This window comes from Theropithecus gelada, chromosome 9 (genome assembly GCF_003255815.1).
Source record: "Theropithecus gelada isolate Dixy chromosome 9, Tgel_1.0, whole genome shotgun sequence".
In the NCBI taxonomy this organism is placed as follows: domain Eukaryota; kingdom Metazoa; phylum Chordata; class Mammalia; order Primates; family Cercopithecidae; genus Theropithecus; species Theropithecus gelada.
The window spans coordinates 23,585,425-23,599,864 of record NC_037677.1 but is presented as its reverse complement, the minus strand read 5'-3'; the positions used below and the strand labels follow the sequence as shown (position 1 = coordinate 23,599,864).

Genomic DNA, 14,440 nt, shown 5'->3' with positions numbered 1-14,440 from the left:
CGCGGGCCAAGGTCACCAAATACCCTGATTCCATCCCCCACCCGCCATCAATCCTGCCCACTCTTGGCCGCTCTGTCTCGTTCCCTTTCAAGAAGTTTCCATTCGTTTTATTTTTTCCCCCAGCCCGAGGTCTTCTAGACTCCAGCGTGGATTTTAATTGCCTCAATCAGCAGTCATTCTTCCCAGCCGTCACTCAGAGGCTGGACGGTGGGTCCCGCGATCTAGCCCTTGGCTGCGCAGGAACAGTGCGCCCCCGGGGACGGCGCGCCTCAGCAGGCAGGCGTCAGGCTCTACTAAGGCGCTGAAATGAGCCCATCAGCGGGTAGGAGCCCTTCCCCCGCCGTCCCCTCCCCAGGCTCGTGAACGGCGCCTGATGCCGGCCCGGGGCGCAAGCTCCCGAGGTCGCAGCGACCTCAGCACCCGCTTGGAGGAGGGCGGCGCGGGAACCCCGCTTCCTTCCCCTCAGCAGGAGCTAGACCTCAAACAACACCCCAATCGATGCACACAGAAAACCCCTCTGGGCCACGCTTCCCCGCCTCGCCGAGGTCTCCCCAGTCTGCCCCTCGCTGACGCTGGCGCGCAGCGGCCGTGGCAGCACCCGGGACAGCGGCCGCCCGCACTTCCCGCCTCTGGCTCGCCAGAGGACGCGCTGGCACACCTCCCACCCCCTCACTCTGACTCCAGCTGGCGTGCACGGTCTGCCTCGCATCCTCACGACTCAGCTCCCTCCCTCTCCCGTGTTTTTTTCCTCCGCCGCCCCCTCATTCATCCCCACTGGACTCCCTTTCCCTCAAATGCTCTGGGGCTCTCCGCGCTTTCCCGAGTCCGGGCTCCGAGGACCCTTAGGTAGTACCCGTCCCTTTTAAGGCTTCCCGGCTTCCAAAGCATTGCCACGTCCCTAAACCCTGTCTCCAGCTCTCATACACACATGCACACTCAGACACGCGCGTTTTCTGTTCCTGCGTGACACCCGCCCTCGCCGCTCGGCCCCGCCGGTGTTCGGGCTGTGCCCTCCTCCCGCCACACGGGCACGCACGCGCGCACAGGGCCAAGCCCAAGGCAGCTCGCCCGCAGCTCGCACTCGCAGGCGACCTGCTCCAGTCTCCAAAGCCGATGGCATCTCCGGGCTCTGGCTTTTGGTCCTTCGGGTCGGAAAATGGCTCCGGGGATTCCGACAATCCCGGCACAGGTAGGAAAGAGAACCGGGACCTGCGGCGGGAGAGTTTTGCGGTGGTCTGGGGTTTGCGGGGCTACGGAGAAGACGAAGGAGGTTTTTCCACCCGCAACAGGAAACTTCTTCGGGCGCGTCTCCCTGCTTTTGGGCTAAGTCCTTGACGGCCTAAGAGCTCAAGACCTCTACAGCCTCTTGTCCCCTGGGAAGACGCCCAAATAGTCTCGGGCCCCTTCCACAGAAGGTTCGAAGAGCCCCGCAAAGACCGCGGTGTCTCGGGGACATGGAAATCCATGGGCCTGGGGCGCTGCTAAGATCCAGGTGTCTGGACCCTGGGGAGGGACGGAGTGACCGTGAAGATAGAAAAAAAAAAAATGGGAAAGGTGAGAGATTTCTTGGTCTAGAAAGACAGCCTGCGAAAAAATGGATAGCTTCAGTATTTAGGAAAACTCCAAGCTTGGCAGGGAGAGGAGTTTGCCTGAGCCGACTGGCACCTGGAAGGGCAGCGGTGTGGGCTTCTCCTTGGGAAACAGATCAAGTAAATGAGGGCTGGCCCGGGCTGCCAGGCTCCCGCTTGCCTCCCGCACCTGCCGGCCTCACCGAGTCCTGAGTGGCCCCCAGGAGGAATGCAGCCCCTTCCCGGACCCGGGACTGATTGATGTTCACACAGAACGAAATTTCACACGTCCGTCTGCTGTTCTCTTTCCGCCTCGCTGTCCGCCTGCCTGTCCTTCCTTGCAGCGCGAGCCTGGTGCCAAGTGGCTCAGAAGTTCACGGGCGGCATCGGAAACAAACTGTGCGGTGAGTGCCCAGGGACAGGGGCGGGCAAGGTCGCGCGCTGGCGGCCCGCGGGGTCCAAGCCGTCTTCTCACCTCCGCATGCGGGTCAGCGGAGTCGGGGTTTCCTGGCTGCGGGTGGGCGGGAGCGAGGGAGCCGGGCCCGGCGGAGGATAGACGAGGCCCGCGCTCGGTGTCCTTACCCAGCCCTGCTCTACGGAGACGCCGAGAAGCCGGCGGAGAGCGGCGGGAGCCAACCCCCGCGGGTCGCCGCCCGGAAGGCCGCCTGCGCCTGCGACCAGAAGCCCTGCAGCTGCCCCAAAGCGGATGTCAACTACGGGTTTCTCCATGCAACAGGTAAAGGCTCTCGCGGAGCCCGGGGGCGCCCCTGCCCCTCTCTCTGCCCCGCCCACCTCGGCCGGTGGGGACCCGGCGCGGAGAACCCGACAGGGGCGTCGAGGTGGCGGCAGAGGCTGGACCTGCCAGAATCTTTAGATGAAAGCGAGAAATGCGGGACCTGCCCGCTGGGTCCAAGCCCCCGAACCTGGCCTCTGAGCTCCAAGAGGGCTCTGAGGCCGTGGCGCTCTTCCCCCAGCGCGGCCCTTGGGGTGGCGGGTGGCCGATGGCCCAGGCGCTCGTGCGCGCACTGAATCGATGACGGCTGGCTTCCCTAGGCCGCTGGGGCCTCTGGTGGGACTCGGTTTCCAAATGTGCCCGAGAATGCAGAATTGTATAATTTTTTTAGGTCTTTAGATCACGAGAGTGATTTGTAGCTGCAATCGCACAGGAGAACGATTCCATTCACATGAAACCCGCGCGCCAAGTTTTACCCCCGTGCGCTTACACACCGTCTCCCAAATGTATGCCCGCGCACACACATGCAGACACACACACGCACATGCTCTCTCTTTCACTCACACACACACACACACACACACACACACTGACTTTAGAAACAGCGGGCCTTCCTAGCCGACCAGAGATACTAGGGCTCCTGTTCCACTTTGGTTTGCCTGAAGGCATTCAGACAAACACTTCTGATGTGAAATATTTCCGTAAACACGTGAGATGGCTTACTGAGAAACAACCTTTAGGACGAACTCCTGTGAAGCAGATAAACGCAGACACACGCTCTTCAAAAAAAGAAAGTAAACAATATAAGTTATGAATTGAAATGCAGTCATTTGGGGAAGAGGAGAAGTCGTAATTTCTCTCATTCATTCCCTTCACCTTTGAAAAATGTCTCCCTTTTAAAGAAAAATGTTCTGCGTTTCCAAAAGCTTTATTTAACATGAAATCTCTCAATTCAAAGAAATGTTATTGCTTCATCAAGATCTTGCCTTGAATATTTTCACAGTAAAATTAAAATGTGGCATTTTAATTCCATTCTTTAGACCTGCTGCCGGCGTGTGATGGAGAAAGGCCCACTTTGGCGTTTCTGCAAGATGTTATGAACATTTTACTTCAGTATGTGGTGAAAAGTTTCGATAGATCAACCAAAGTGATTGATTTCCATTATCCTAATGAGCTTCTCCAAGAATATAATTGGGAATTGGCAGACCAACCACAAAATTTGGAGGAAATTTTGATGCATTGCCAAACAACTCTAAAATATGCAATTAAAACAGGTATTGTCTCATCGAAAATAATAAAGCTCTTTTTTCTTTTACAATTTTTATTTTATTTTTTTCTATAAAATGTTTTGTTTGATGGAGTTACTGATATTTTCAAAATTGCAAAGTTATTTTCATCACGTAAAAAATAGTCATTATTAGAATGATTCTAATCCAAAACACCTTCCACTGTTATTGCTCATGCTTCTGAAGTTGATAATGTCAGAAACATGATTTAAGTATAAATCATCAGATTTTACGTTGCATGTATTTGGACACGGAGATTAACCACTGGTGTAGAAGCAAACATTCATCAGCAGAAACCAGCAGAAAGAACTCAAATGGAGAAAGAGAATATGGAAATAAAAGCTCCAAAAATGTATGATCCAAACAAAAGCCCGAATACCAGTGCTGTGCTGGTATTTTCTTTGGCATAAAACTGGTCAGAAACAGCACTCACCACCCTATTAATCATTGAGCAGGAGGGATGTTTTCACATTGTGTTAAAAGGCCAACCTTTCAGATTTGAATTCAGATTTTCACTTATTTTTAAGGAGATGTGCACAACACACAAGCAGACATGATACAGGCTAGCTTAGCAATTCAGCCATGTTATATATGGATGTGTGTTCCTCCCAGCCACTGTGTATGTGAGATAAAGGAAAAAGGGGGGAGGGGCAAATCAGATATCCTTAGGGGGAAATTTTTTTAAATGTGCTTTTGTGGTCTCTTGGCTTTTCACAGGATTCTTTATATTCCATCCATGTTACAGCTTCGTTTATAACATTTATTTGGGTGCATTCCGAGCTTTCATGTTATCTACACAAAGTCAGCTATTCATCTGCCCAGGTCTTGATTAACCTCGCTTTTTACATTGTCTCTAATCATCCTGATACACGATGGCATGGCATTTCATTAAGGCAATAAAAATAAGTATGAATGAATTTCCAGGGGCGGGGAGAACTTTATGGATCTAAATTGATGTGTAGCCTTTAAAAGATTTGCTAGCAAATAAAAAATGTGAAATATGACATGAACATCACCATAGAAACGTCATCTTTTTAGATTGCAAATTTTTTGCTGATGAATTAGCAGTATTATGCTAATCAATAACAAACATTCTTAAAATGTTTGCTGTGAGAAGTTTAGTTCTTTTTTTCTTTTTGTTCACATTATTTATACCAACAGAGAAGAAAGGTAGGCATACAAAAAGCCTTGGGACATAGATTTCTATCAAAGTCAGGCTGTGGAATAGGAGTTTTGAAGGTGTATTAGACATCATCCTCAGCGTTCATAAGGAACCCACGTGATGTTTATACCAGGCATTAAAAATTTTCCTACCCCTCCTCAGCTTTTCCTGCATTCATAGTGCAATCCTGAGTGATGCTTTTAATTCATTTTTTTGACCCATTCCCCATACCTTATATTTAGATATGTTAATAGTAAATTGCTACCTATTGTTTGTATTGCTACCAAACCAAAAGAACCTTTGGGAATGTTTTGTGTCTTCATCCTTGAAAGCTAGTGGTGCCTGAAATGCAGTCTGAAGAGTTAAGATAATGGGAGCTGCAAGTCAGTGAAAGTAATAGTTCTGTCTATCAGTGTTGCATTTAGGGCCAGGAAAAGATGGGCTAATTCAATACTCAGATTTTGCCATAATGCTTGTGAAACTGTTAGGTATCACTGTAATGCATTTTATTTAAAGTTCAGATAAAAATGTGATGGATTAAGTTGGATTTCTAAGCAAGGCATATCAATTCAGTCTCTCAGTAGTTTTCATAACATATTTAGTCTGCTGGCCTTTTCCTTCAAATAGCATTTCAAAACATTAACGGCAGTCATTTTCTCTATTCAGCTGGCAACTTTATAGATCTCTGTGCTATAACTGTCATACTTGTCATCTAGTACTATTTAGGATATTTCAAATTAGTTGCCATCCCTGCTACTATCAGACACTTTAATGCTTCTCAAGAGATGATTTTATAAAATGCATATTATCATCTTGTTTCTACTGAGAGACCTTAATCTGATTTCCACTAGGGCTCCAAGCTTAGAGAGGAGTGAAGGGCAGTGGGAAAATGAAGTCTTCATGGATTGTTAAAATTACCTCTGTAAAAAGAAATGTTGGAACACAGAAAACTGAGCAGAGAATGATAGAATTCCAGAATAATTTTCATTTGCAGAGATCATTAGATTTGATGCTGGTGGTGGTGGTGTTGGCTGGGGAACAGTAGGACTTAAATGTGGTCCTGAATCTTTTACCAAACCATCAGACAAAGGGAATTAAGCGACAGTAGATGAGGCCGCCCTAGTGTGAGTGTTGCCAGGACACAAAGAGCAGTTTGGACCGACTTTTGGTCTCTTCCCAACTGATCGTGAGCACCAGGGTCAGAGTTGCCTGAGGCTGGTTGTTCCCAGAGTCTGCGCATCCTTCCGGGCTCATTTGCTAGTCTGCAGGGAGCATCCCTGAGTCTAAGCAGCCGTTCTCACATCTCAAGCTCACCATCTTCCTGGCCGCACAGGCTGTGTGTGGCCACCCGATGCCTGACGCAGTGTGCTCTGCTCCCATCACAGGGCCTGGCAGGGTGGCGACAGCAGCAGGAAGCCAAGGGCTGCAGGGACAGCTGACCGATGGGGGCAGGTCTCACAATTCCTTGGAGAGAGCCCTGCCTGGATTTGCTGGGCAGCCCTGGGAAGCAGCCTGTAGGGGCCACAGGACGAGAGCAAATGTCATTAGGGGTATATTTCTGCTAGACATCAAGAGGGCCTGTTGATCTGACCTGTTAAACCATCTCCCTCCCTATTTTCACATCATGATCAGGGAATGAAATTTTTGAGGCAGGAGAGATTCAGGTGAAATGGCAGAGCAAGGTCAAAAAATATAGAGGGAGGAAGGGAAACCTAGCAATGAAAGCGTCAAACTTGTTTTCACCATTTACAGAAAGTTATCATCAGGGTGGACTGGCCTTCTGATATCCAGAGGCACAACACACCCATCACAATCTCTCTCCATCTTATGCAGAGGTTTCATTCCCAAGTTTCCCTAGAGTTAAATACTGTCTAATCATAGACACCACATTCATCCAGAAAATGCATATGAATTGGGAGAATAGATTAATGGATACAGTTGATCATTCTTATTAATTTCCTCACTTGAAAAAAAAAGGCTTAGGGAAAGAGAAATGGAGGAATGAAGGAGCATCGGGAGGGAGGAAGCGGCTGTGATTTCAGCTGCGAGCATAATGAAATGGGGAGTCAGTGAGGCAGAGAGGAGTGAAGGGTTGCTCCAGACGTCAGCAGCCACAGCAGCAAAAAGGCCTTCTCACCCTTCGTGGATGGGTAAACTGAGGGGGTCAGCATCAGAGGTAGAAGGTACCCCATGAGGCCACAAGGACATAAAATAATGCTGGAGAATGCACAGTAGATGCACAAGTCCTGATCCCGCTAAAATGTGCTCCTTCCCAGCTTCTATCTTTTCCCCGTGTCTAACTCTCCGGCCACATGCCTGAGGCTGATAAGAGAGCACTCCAGTGCAGGATAAGCTAGCCATTGGCTTTTGTCCCTGCTCTTCCCCATTGCCTTCCTTTATCTTGTTTCGCCTGTGCAGGAGATGAGAGACGATCACATCCCAGGCTTTAGACAGATGTCCAGGATGTGGAAGATACCTTTTTATCAGATGTTATTTCCATAATGGCCCATCTTCTAAAATTTTTGCTGCTGTGCAAATCACGGACCTATCAATGACAGGCTTTTGTGGAGCAAGAGGAAAAAACCAAATGCTAATGACATATTTATAATCACATTTTAAATAATAGCCTCAGGAGAATGTGGATGTCAGTCCATTTAGAGAGTTTTAGAGGGATCTAGAAGTCAGTTAGATAAGCCTTGCAATGGACTAATCAGTCCATTGAATATATCTTTATGTATCTTGTTGATAAAACAGTGATGTTGGCTGTATGTGACCTTATTTTAAAGCACAACTATGAAGGAGCTCTGTTGTTTATAATTAACAAAGAAGAATTGACAAGAATTAGCTCTGTCTGTCCATGCCATCTTTAGACAATCATCACCTTTTGAATCCAGGGCAAATCACTCAGCGGAGTGTCCTATTTTCTCATTTTTGCCCTGTCTTTTGTAATCATTAGCCATTTGTCACTGATATTATTATGAATGTTGGCATGCCTGGCGGATGTCATGGGATGACTGATTCTCAGAACGACTGCAACAAAAAAGGACTTCTGGCAGCATGAGTGTAAATGAGAAGTAACCTGTCTGAATAGCTGTGGGTTGCAGTGGCATTTTAGCTTGCAAAAATATTGAAAATAGAAAAGAAACTCGTGTGCAAATTGCAAACCACATTTGTTATTTTTTATAGGGTATGATTAAAGGAAGATTTATAGGGTATGTTTTAAGAAATATCAACAGCTAAAGTAGTCTTCGTGGTTAGAGGAAATGCTTTTATGGTGTGTGTGTTCTTGCGCATACACACGTGTGTACGTGTTGGATTTCTACTTACAGATTTCCTGTTACTGACAGATCTTTCAAGGTCCTTTAGCTAGAGAAATCATGTGTTTGAGAGGAATTTATTTTCATTGGAGGCAATCCTGATTCTGGTATTCCATTTTATTCAGGGCATCCTAGATACTTCAATCAACTTTCCACTGGATTGGATATGGTTGGATTAGCAGCAGACTGGCTGACATCAACAGCAAATACTAACATGTAAGTAGCCAAATGTGCTTTTATGTAATTTAGGATAATTGTTAGTGATATTCCATAGTCTTTACGTCTTATGTGAAAATCTGTTTTTATTAAATAGCCACTAAAATAGTGATACAAACTTCTGAAGTGTGAGTGTTCACTTTAATGTAACAGAAAGTAGTTCTGATATATCTTTCATGTAATCAAACTCAACAAAATTTTTAAAACACCAAAGAGACTTTTTTCTGACATGTTTGATTTATTTTTGTGCATAATGTCAAAGACAAATGGGACCAGATATTATATTTTAAATCATGTTACTCTGCAATATTTTTTTTTTATTCAATACAATAAATATCTCTTGTGCGTTATGGTAGTAATTGGAGCTCTTGACTGTAGGGATATAGAAAAAATAAACCTTTTGGAAGGCCTTTTTGAAATAATTTTCTCTCTGCTTAATGTTATAATCATAACGCTTGTAAATGTATGTTTTGAAAAAGGAAATAGTTCTGTAGCTATTGTAATGATTGTAAATTATGTATTTGAGTTACAGAGGTAAAATGTGGCCATTACTACATTTCAGGTTCACCTATGAAATTGCTCCAGTATTTGTGCTTTTGGAATATGTCACACTAAAGAAAATGAGAGAAATCATTGGCTGGCCAGGGGGCTCCGGCGATGGGATATTTTCTCCCGGTACATGATATTTCAACTTTCTTTGTGTCTTTTCTTCTAATATGCAATGCCTTGTTGTAAACCTAGGGAAGATTAAGTATCTAGCCTGTGTCTCTGCTTAGGTTAAACAGACTGTGTGTTGATCAAAAGAATGAATGTGATTAAGTGCACATGACCATTGAACATGCCTCCAAGCTAAGTAACCCACGCTTGAACAGCAGTTATTTGTGTGCAAAGCGAGCATAATCAGAGATGGTACTTACCCATTGCTTCTACTGTGATCCTACAAGCAGGATGTACGGATAATGTGGAACAAAGGAATCAAGATTCCTAATAAGGAAATTCACTCTCTGACGCTCTTCCCAGAATTAGTGAAAGGAAATGGGTAGCCTCATTTAATAAAGCATTTGCTGTTCAAGGGTGCATAGCAAGGTAGATCTACTCCATAGAGCATATGGACCACTCTGTCTTTGAAATAACAAGCAGCAAAGTGGATTTACACTAATTTCAAGGAGGACAGAGCATGCCTTGGGAGAGAATTTCTTAGAGCAAAAAAAGAGGGTGATGATTTCTTCAAGAGCTTTCTCATCCCTTCTCTTCTTTATCATGCCATTCAGTCTTTTCCATCCTGCCTTTTATCACCAGCCATTGCATTCTAAGCTCCATTATTTACACCTCTTCCAGCCAAGAGAATCAACCTGAAACAAAAAGCTGTGTCCTTGGTTTACGGTTCTGTGTGAGACCTTGGTTTGATGAAGAAAAGAAACAGAAGTTAGGAAGGCAATGGAAAGAAAGTCACTGACCCATGGAAAAGAAACCCGACGTGCAGCTCATCAGCTAATCAGTGGCAGGAGCGGGATTGATTAGTCCGCTGAGAAAGGACCCACCTGAGAGAGAGGCCAGAGCAACACCTGTCGTTGTGTCAGACAGAGCAAAGGCCAAGTGGTTGTGATCTCTCTTCAGCAAATCTACAGAGACACGCAGATGATGAGGCAGGGGTGGGGGAGAAAAGAAAAAGTGGAAAGAAAAAATAAGTAAGCAAGAGTGACCCCAAGACCAGGGCTTAAGTATGTTTGCCTGCAAGCTCTGATCAGCTATTTTATTTCATGTGTTTAAATATATAGCACAATTTTTCAGGTGCTGAAGGAAAAGGTGTTAGTTAAATGGAAGGGAAAATTAGCCTTTTAAAAAGTCATTGAACACCAGCTGTGATGAATTTTAAGCTAGCCTTTATTTTGTAGGGCACTTAGTACTTAGTTTTCCTCTGGAAAACTATGCTTCTTGAGGGAGCTTTGTCATCATTGCCTGATGCTTTGAAAACACTTTTTCATGAGGAATGAGGTGGGGTACAGAGATCCACGTCATTTCTACCTTTCTTCTTCCCACCCTTGTGTGATGGGTATAGGACTGATCTGTCCCTGAGATGAACCAAGAACATGCTGGGCTCTATTTTTTTCTTTTATTTGCATTTATTTTATGCTGAATTTATTCCTGTGCCTTAAGTTTTTATGGTCCCCAGGAGGAGGGAGAGAACAACTGTACCTGTTGACCCTGAAAATTTGACTAATTTGACTAAGAGCTGGGCCTAATTTACCTGGTTGGTCTGAAAAACCTACATGCCCCAGAAAACATACACCCAGAGAAAGAATTCTCTTCGGCAGTTCTGCTAGGCTCAGAGCTTACCCTCCACCCTCATTGATGATGGGGGATTTTCACGTGGAGACGACTTCAGCTTGAGCATGGGAATTATAGGCTTCCTTGGAGCCTAAAGACCCATTTACTCTTACCCCAAGACGCAAGCCATAGATGTCACACTACAGGGCAATGCAGACATTGCAAAGTTGGGAAGAGACAGCAGAAAAGGTCATTGCAACCTGTTTCTGCTCTGCTTTCTACAAGACATCACAGAGGAGACATGGCTCATCACCACCTTACTGGCCATGGATGCTATTCCCGGGAGCATCCAGCCTCGCTCCTGCAGTAAACGGTCTTACAATTTAAGGGGTGGGGATAGAGAAAGCCACACATCTTATGTGTCTGGGATCTAAAAGTCTCATTCCCTGGGACTCAATGTGAAGAGTTAGGTCTGTGACTTAAAACATACTGCCTCATACCTCCATCGATAATACCCAAAGGCTTCATGCTTCGTCGAAAGTCCTTTAGGATTCCTAGAAGAAATCTGCTTTTGTGATATCACCTACACTGGGAACCAGAGAAACATGCAGCACTCCTTACTGCTCAGCAGGTCACAAAGCACAAACACTAAGGAGTGGCTAGGAAAGAAAGCTTGGCTTAGTCACAGACCTTTTCCTAGCTAACAAGGTTTTCATAATGTTTCACCTCTTACTTTTATTCATGTATTTTATTTTTTATTATTTTGACACAGAGTCTCACTCTGTCGCCCAGGCTGGAGGGCAGTGGCACGATCTCAGCTCACTGCAACCTCCACCTCCCGGGTTCAAGCAATTCTTGTGCCTTAGCCTCTAGAGTAGTTGGGATTACAGGTATGCACCACCACGCCCAGCCAATTTTTGTATGTTTAGTAGAGATGGGGTTTCACCATGTTGGCCAGGCTGGTCTTGAATTCCTGACCTCAGGTGATCTGCCCACCTCAGTCACCCAAAGTAGCACTTGCTTTTACATCCTTTCTTAGAGGAAATAAGAGCAGGTAGGGCTCACGCATTTGTCCTCATGCCTCTGTTACGCAAAACGGTCTTCTCTGCCCAGAGGCCCAGAAGCCTCTTTCTCTCACTCAGGGCTGCTGAGCCTTTAGCCAGAGGACAGCTGAGCTGCAGAGTGAGGTGTGGGAGGGCAGGGCTGGAAGCCTCAGAAGAAATGCATGTGAAGAGCACTTTCTTTGGATACGTCTTCCCCTTTCTCTTCTCCCCTCCTTCCTTCTCCAGCCTCTTTAAGAACAACTAAATTCTCAAACAAGGTCATTTTGCTCTCCCCAAGGGACATTTGGCAATATCTACAGATACTTTTGATTGTCTGGGGGAGGGGGTGCTACAGGCATCTGGTGGGTAGAAACCAGGGATGCTGCTCAACACTTTATAATGCCCACGTCAGCCCTCACCACAATTACGTTGCCCAAAATGTCGGTAAGTGCCAAAACCATGAGCTAGGATGGAATTTCCTTTCGAAGCAGACCCCACTTCCAGCATCCTACAGTCTGCCTTTCAGGCCGGGTGTCTGCTCAGAGCAGGCGTGACCTGGATTCTGCTTCTCCTGCGTCTCTGGAGTCCAGAAAGGAAGGAATCGCCCTTATTTTGACTAAGGACAGAGGCATGGATCTGGGTGATGAGTGCTGTGTGCCAGGCGGCCTGCTTAAGTCAGAGCCCAGGGTTCAAGAGGCAAAGGTCATACCCCTGCCTGGGCCATTCAGCTTGACATGGAGCCCTCCTGCTCCTCAGCCACCAGGAAGGAGAGTAACTCACAACACTCTCGTGACAGCAGGGCTTGGGGTGTTCCCCTTGGGCAGGAAGGAGAGGCAGTACCTTCACTCTGCCCCATGGCCTCATGTCTTCCATGCCAGCATGTTAATTTGCATTCATAACAATCTGTCTTTCCTGAATTGCAAACATCCTAAACTTCCCAATAGCCCTGGGTTTTCTTTGCTTGTCAAGTGAGACTCTTGATAAGACACAAATCTTATGGTGTGGAATCCCTGACAACCTTTGGATGACACAGAAAAAGTAACACAATATGGACTGAAAATTCTCTTAGTTGTTTTTCTAAAAAAATTATAGTTTTTCTATAATTATGAAATGAGTTTTGTTAGCTAATACAATTCTATTTCAATGATGTCTTTGAGAGGAAAGAACTAGTTTAGAGGGAATGAACAGATGAGTATGATAAGATAGAATTGGAGATATATCCTTTATGACAGGGGTCCTCAACCCCTTGATGGTGGATCGGTACAGGTCTGTGGACTATTAGGAACCGGGCCGCAGAGCAGGAGGTAAGCAACGGGCGAGCCAGCATTACCGCCTGAGCTCCGCCTTCTGTCACATCAGCGGCCGCATGAGATTCTCATAGGAGCATGAACCCTATTGTGAACTGCGCATGCGAGGGATCTAGGTTGCATGCTCCTTACGAGAATCTAATTAATGCCCAGTGCTCTGAGGTGGAACAGTTTCGTCCCAAAACCATTCTCCACCCCACCCCCACCCGCCCCCGACCCTCCATAGGTGGAAAAATTGTCTTGCACGAAACGCGTCACTGCTGCCAAAAAGGTTGGGGACTGCTGCTCACTAAAAATTGTTGATGAGGCCAGGCGTGGTAGCTGACACTTGTAATCCCAGCACTTTGGGAGGCCGAGGCGGGTGGATCATTTGAGGTCAGGAGTTTGAGACCAGCCTGGCCAACGTGGTGAAAACCCGTCTCTACTAAAAATACACAAAAAATTAGCTGGGCGTGATGGCGCATGCCTGTGGTCCCAGCCTCTTGGGAGCCTGAGGCAGGAGAATCTCTTGAACCCAGGAGATGGAGGTGGCAGTAAGTGGAGATCGTGCCATTGCACTCTAGCCTGGGCCACAGAGTGAAACCCCGTCTCAAGGAAAAAAAAAAAAAATTGTTAACAGCTTACACCAGTAACAATTGATTTATCTTAATCCAAGTGCAAGGCACTGAATGAGTTGAAATGAAAAAAAAAAAAGGTTTCTCCATTCGGATATAAGCAGGATTTTACAGAACTTATGCAGAATGACCACGTTCACAAGCTGGGATGGAGGCAAACCTTTTGCTTTTGAATTAAAAACCCTCTTCAAAGGGCTTCCAACAAGAGTAGAATCCACTGCAGTTCCAGTTAGTGACTGAGAGGGGGTGTGGCGGTGGCACCTGTCCTGTCCCAAAGTGCCCTCTGGGGTAGCGCCTTTGAGTCTGAGGATTCAGTTTAAAGATAGTCAATAGGGTTTTCTTCTGAGTCCAAGGAGGACTCAGGTCACTGGAAATAAGGAATGTTGCTTGCATGTGAAATGAGGTTGATAATAAATAAAGTAACTGTGTGTTGCTGTGCCCTTTAGGTGGCGCCATATCTAACATGTATGCCATGATGATCGCGCGCTTTAAGATGTTCCCGGAAGTCAAGGAGAAAGGAATGGCTGCTGTTCCCAGGCTCATTGCCTTCACGTCTGAGCATGTATGTGTTTCTGCTCCTTCCAAGTTTAAGGTCATGTTCCATAAAGCCCTAGTTGAAGGAATGGTGGCTGGAAATGCATTATCCCCAGAAGCCCTCTTTCTGGAAGACACCTTGGGAGAGAATCGGGGAGAAAGCTGAGTGGTACTATGGGGTGTCCTCCTTGACTCTTTGAAATTCAGGAAAACCCTCAAAGATAAAGGAGCAGCCTGGGCAATACAGTGAGATCCCATCTTCACAGACAATTAAAAAAAAAAAAATTAGCCAGGTGTGGTAGCACAAACCTATGATCCCCGGATGCTGAGGTAGGAGAGTTACTTGAGTTCGGGGGGTTGAGACTGCAGTGAGCCGTGATTGCACCACTGCT

General features: G+C 46.4%; 1 protein-coding gene across 1 annotated transcript in view; it reads left to right on the top strand.

Moving 5' to 3' along the window:
• The first annotated feature begins 606 nt into the window (after positions 1-606).
• Positions 607-14,440, top strand: part of GAD2 (glutamate decarboxylase 2) — an 89,277-nt gene continuing 75,443 nt past the window's right edge. The window contains exons 1-7 of the mRNA XM_025396614.1: positions 607-1,189; positions 1,913-1,972; positions 2,155-2,304; positions 3,342-3,575; positions 8,192-8,282; positions 8,845-8,957; positions 13,961-14,076. Of these exons, the coding sequence (XP_025252399.1) occupies positions 1,114-1,189; positions 1,913-1,972; positions 2,155-2,304; positions 3,342-3,575; positions 8,192-8,282; positions 8,845-8,957; positions 13,961-14,076 (840 nt within the window). The 5' untranslated portion in view covers positions 607-1,113. The remainder of the gene's footprint in view (positions 1,190-1,912; positions 1,973-2,154; positions 2,305-3,341; positions 3,576-8,191; positions 8,283-8,844; positions 8,958-13,960; positions 14,077-14,440) is intronic.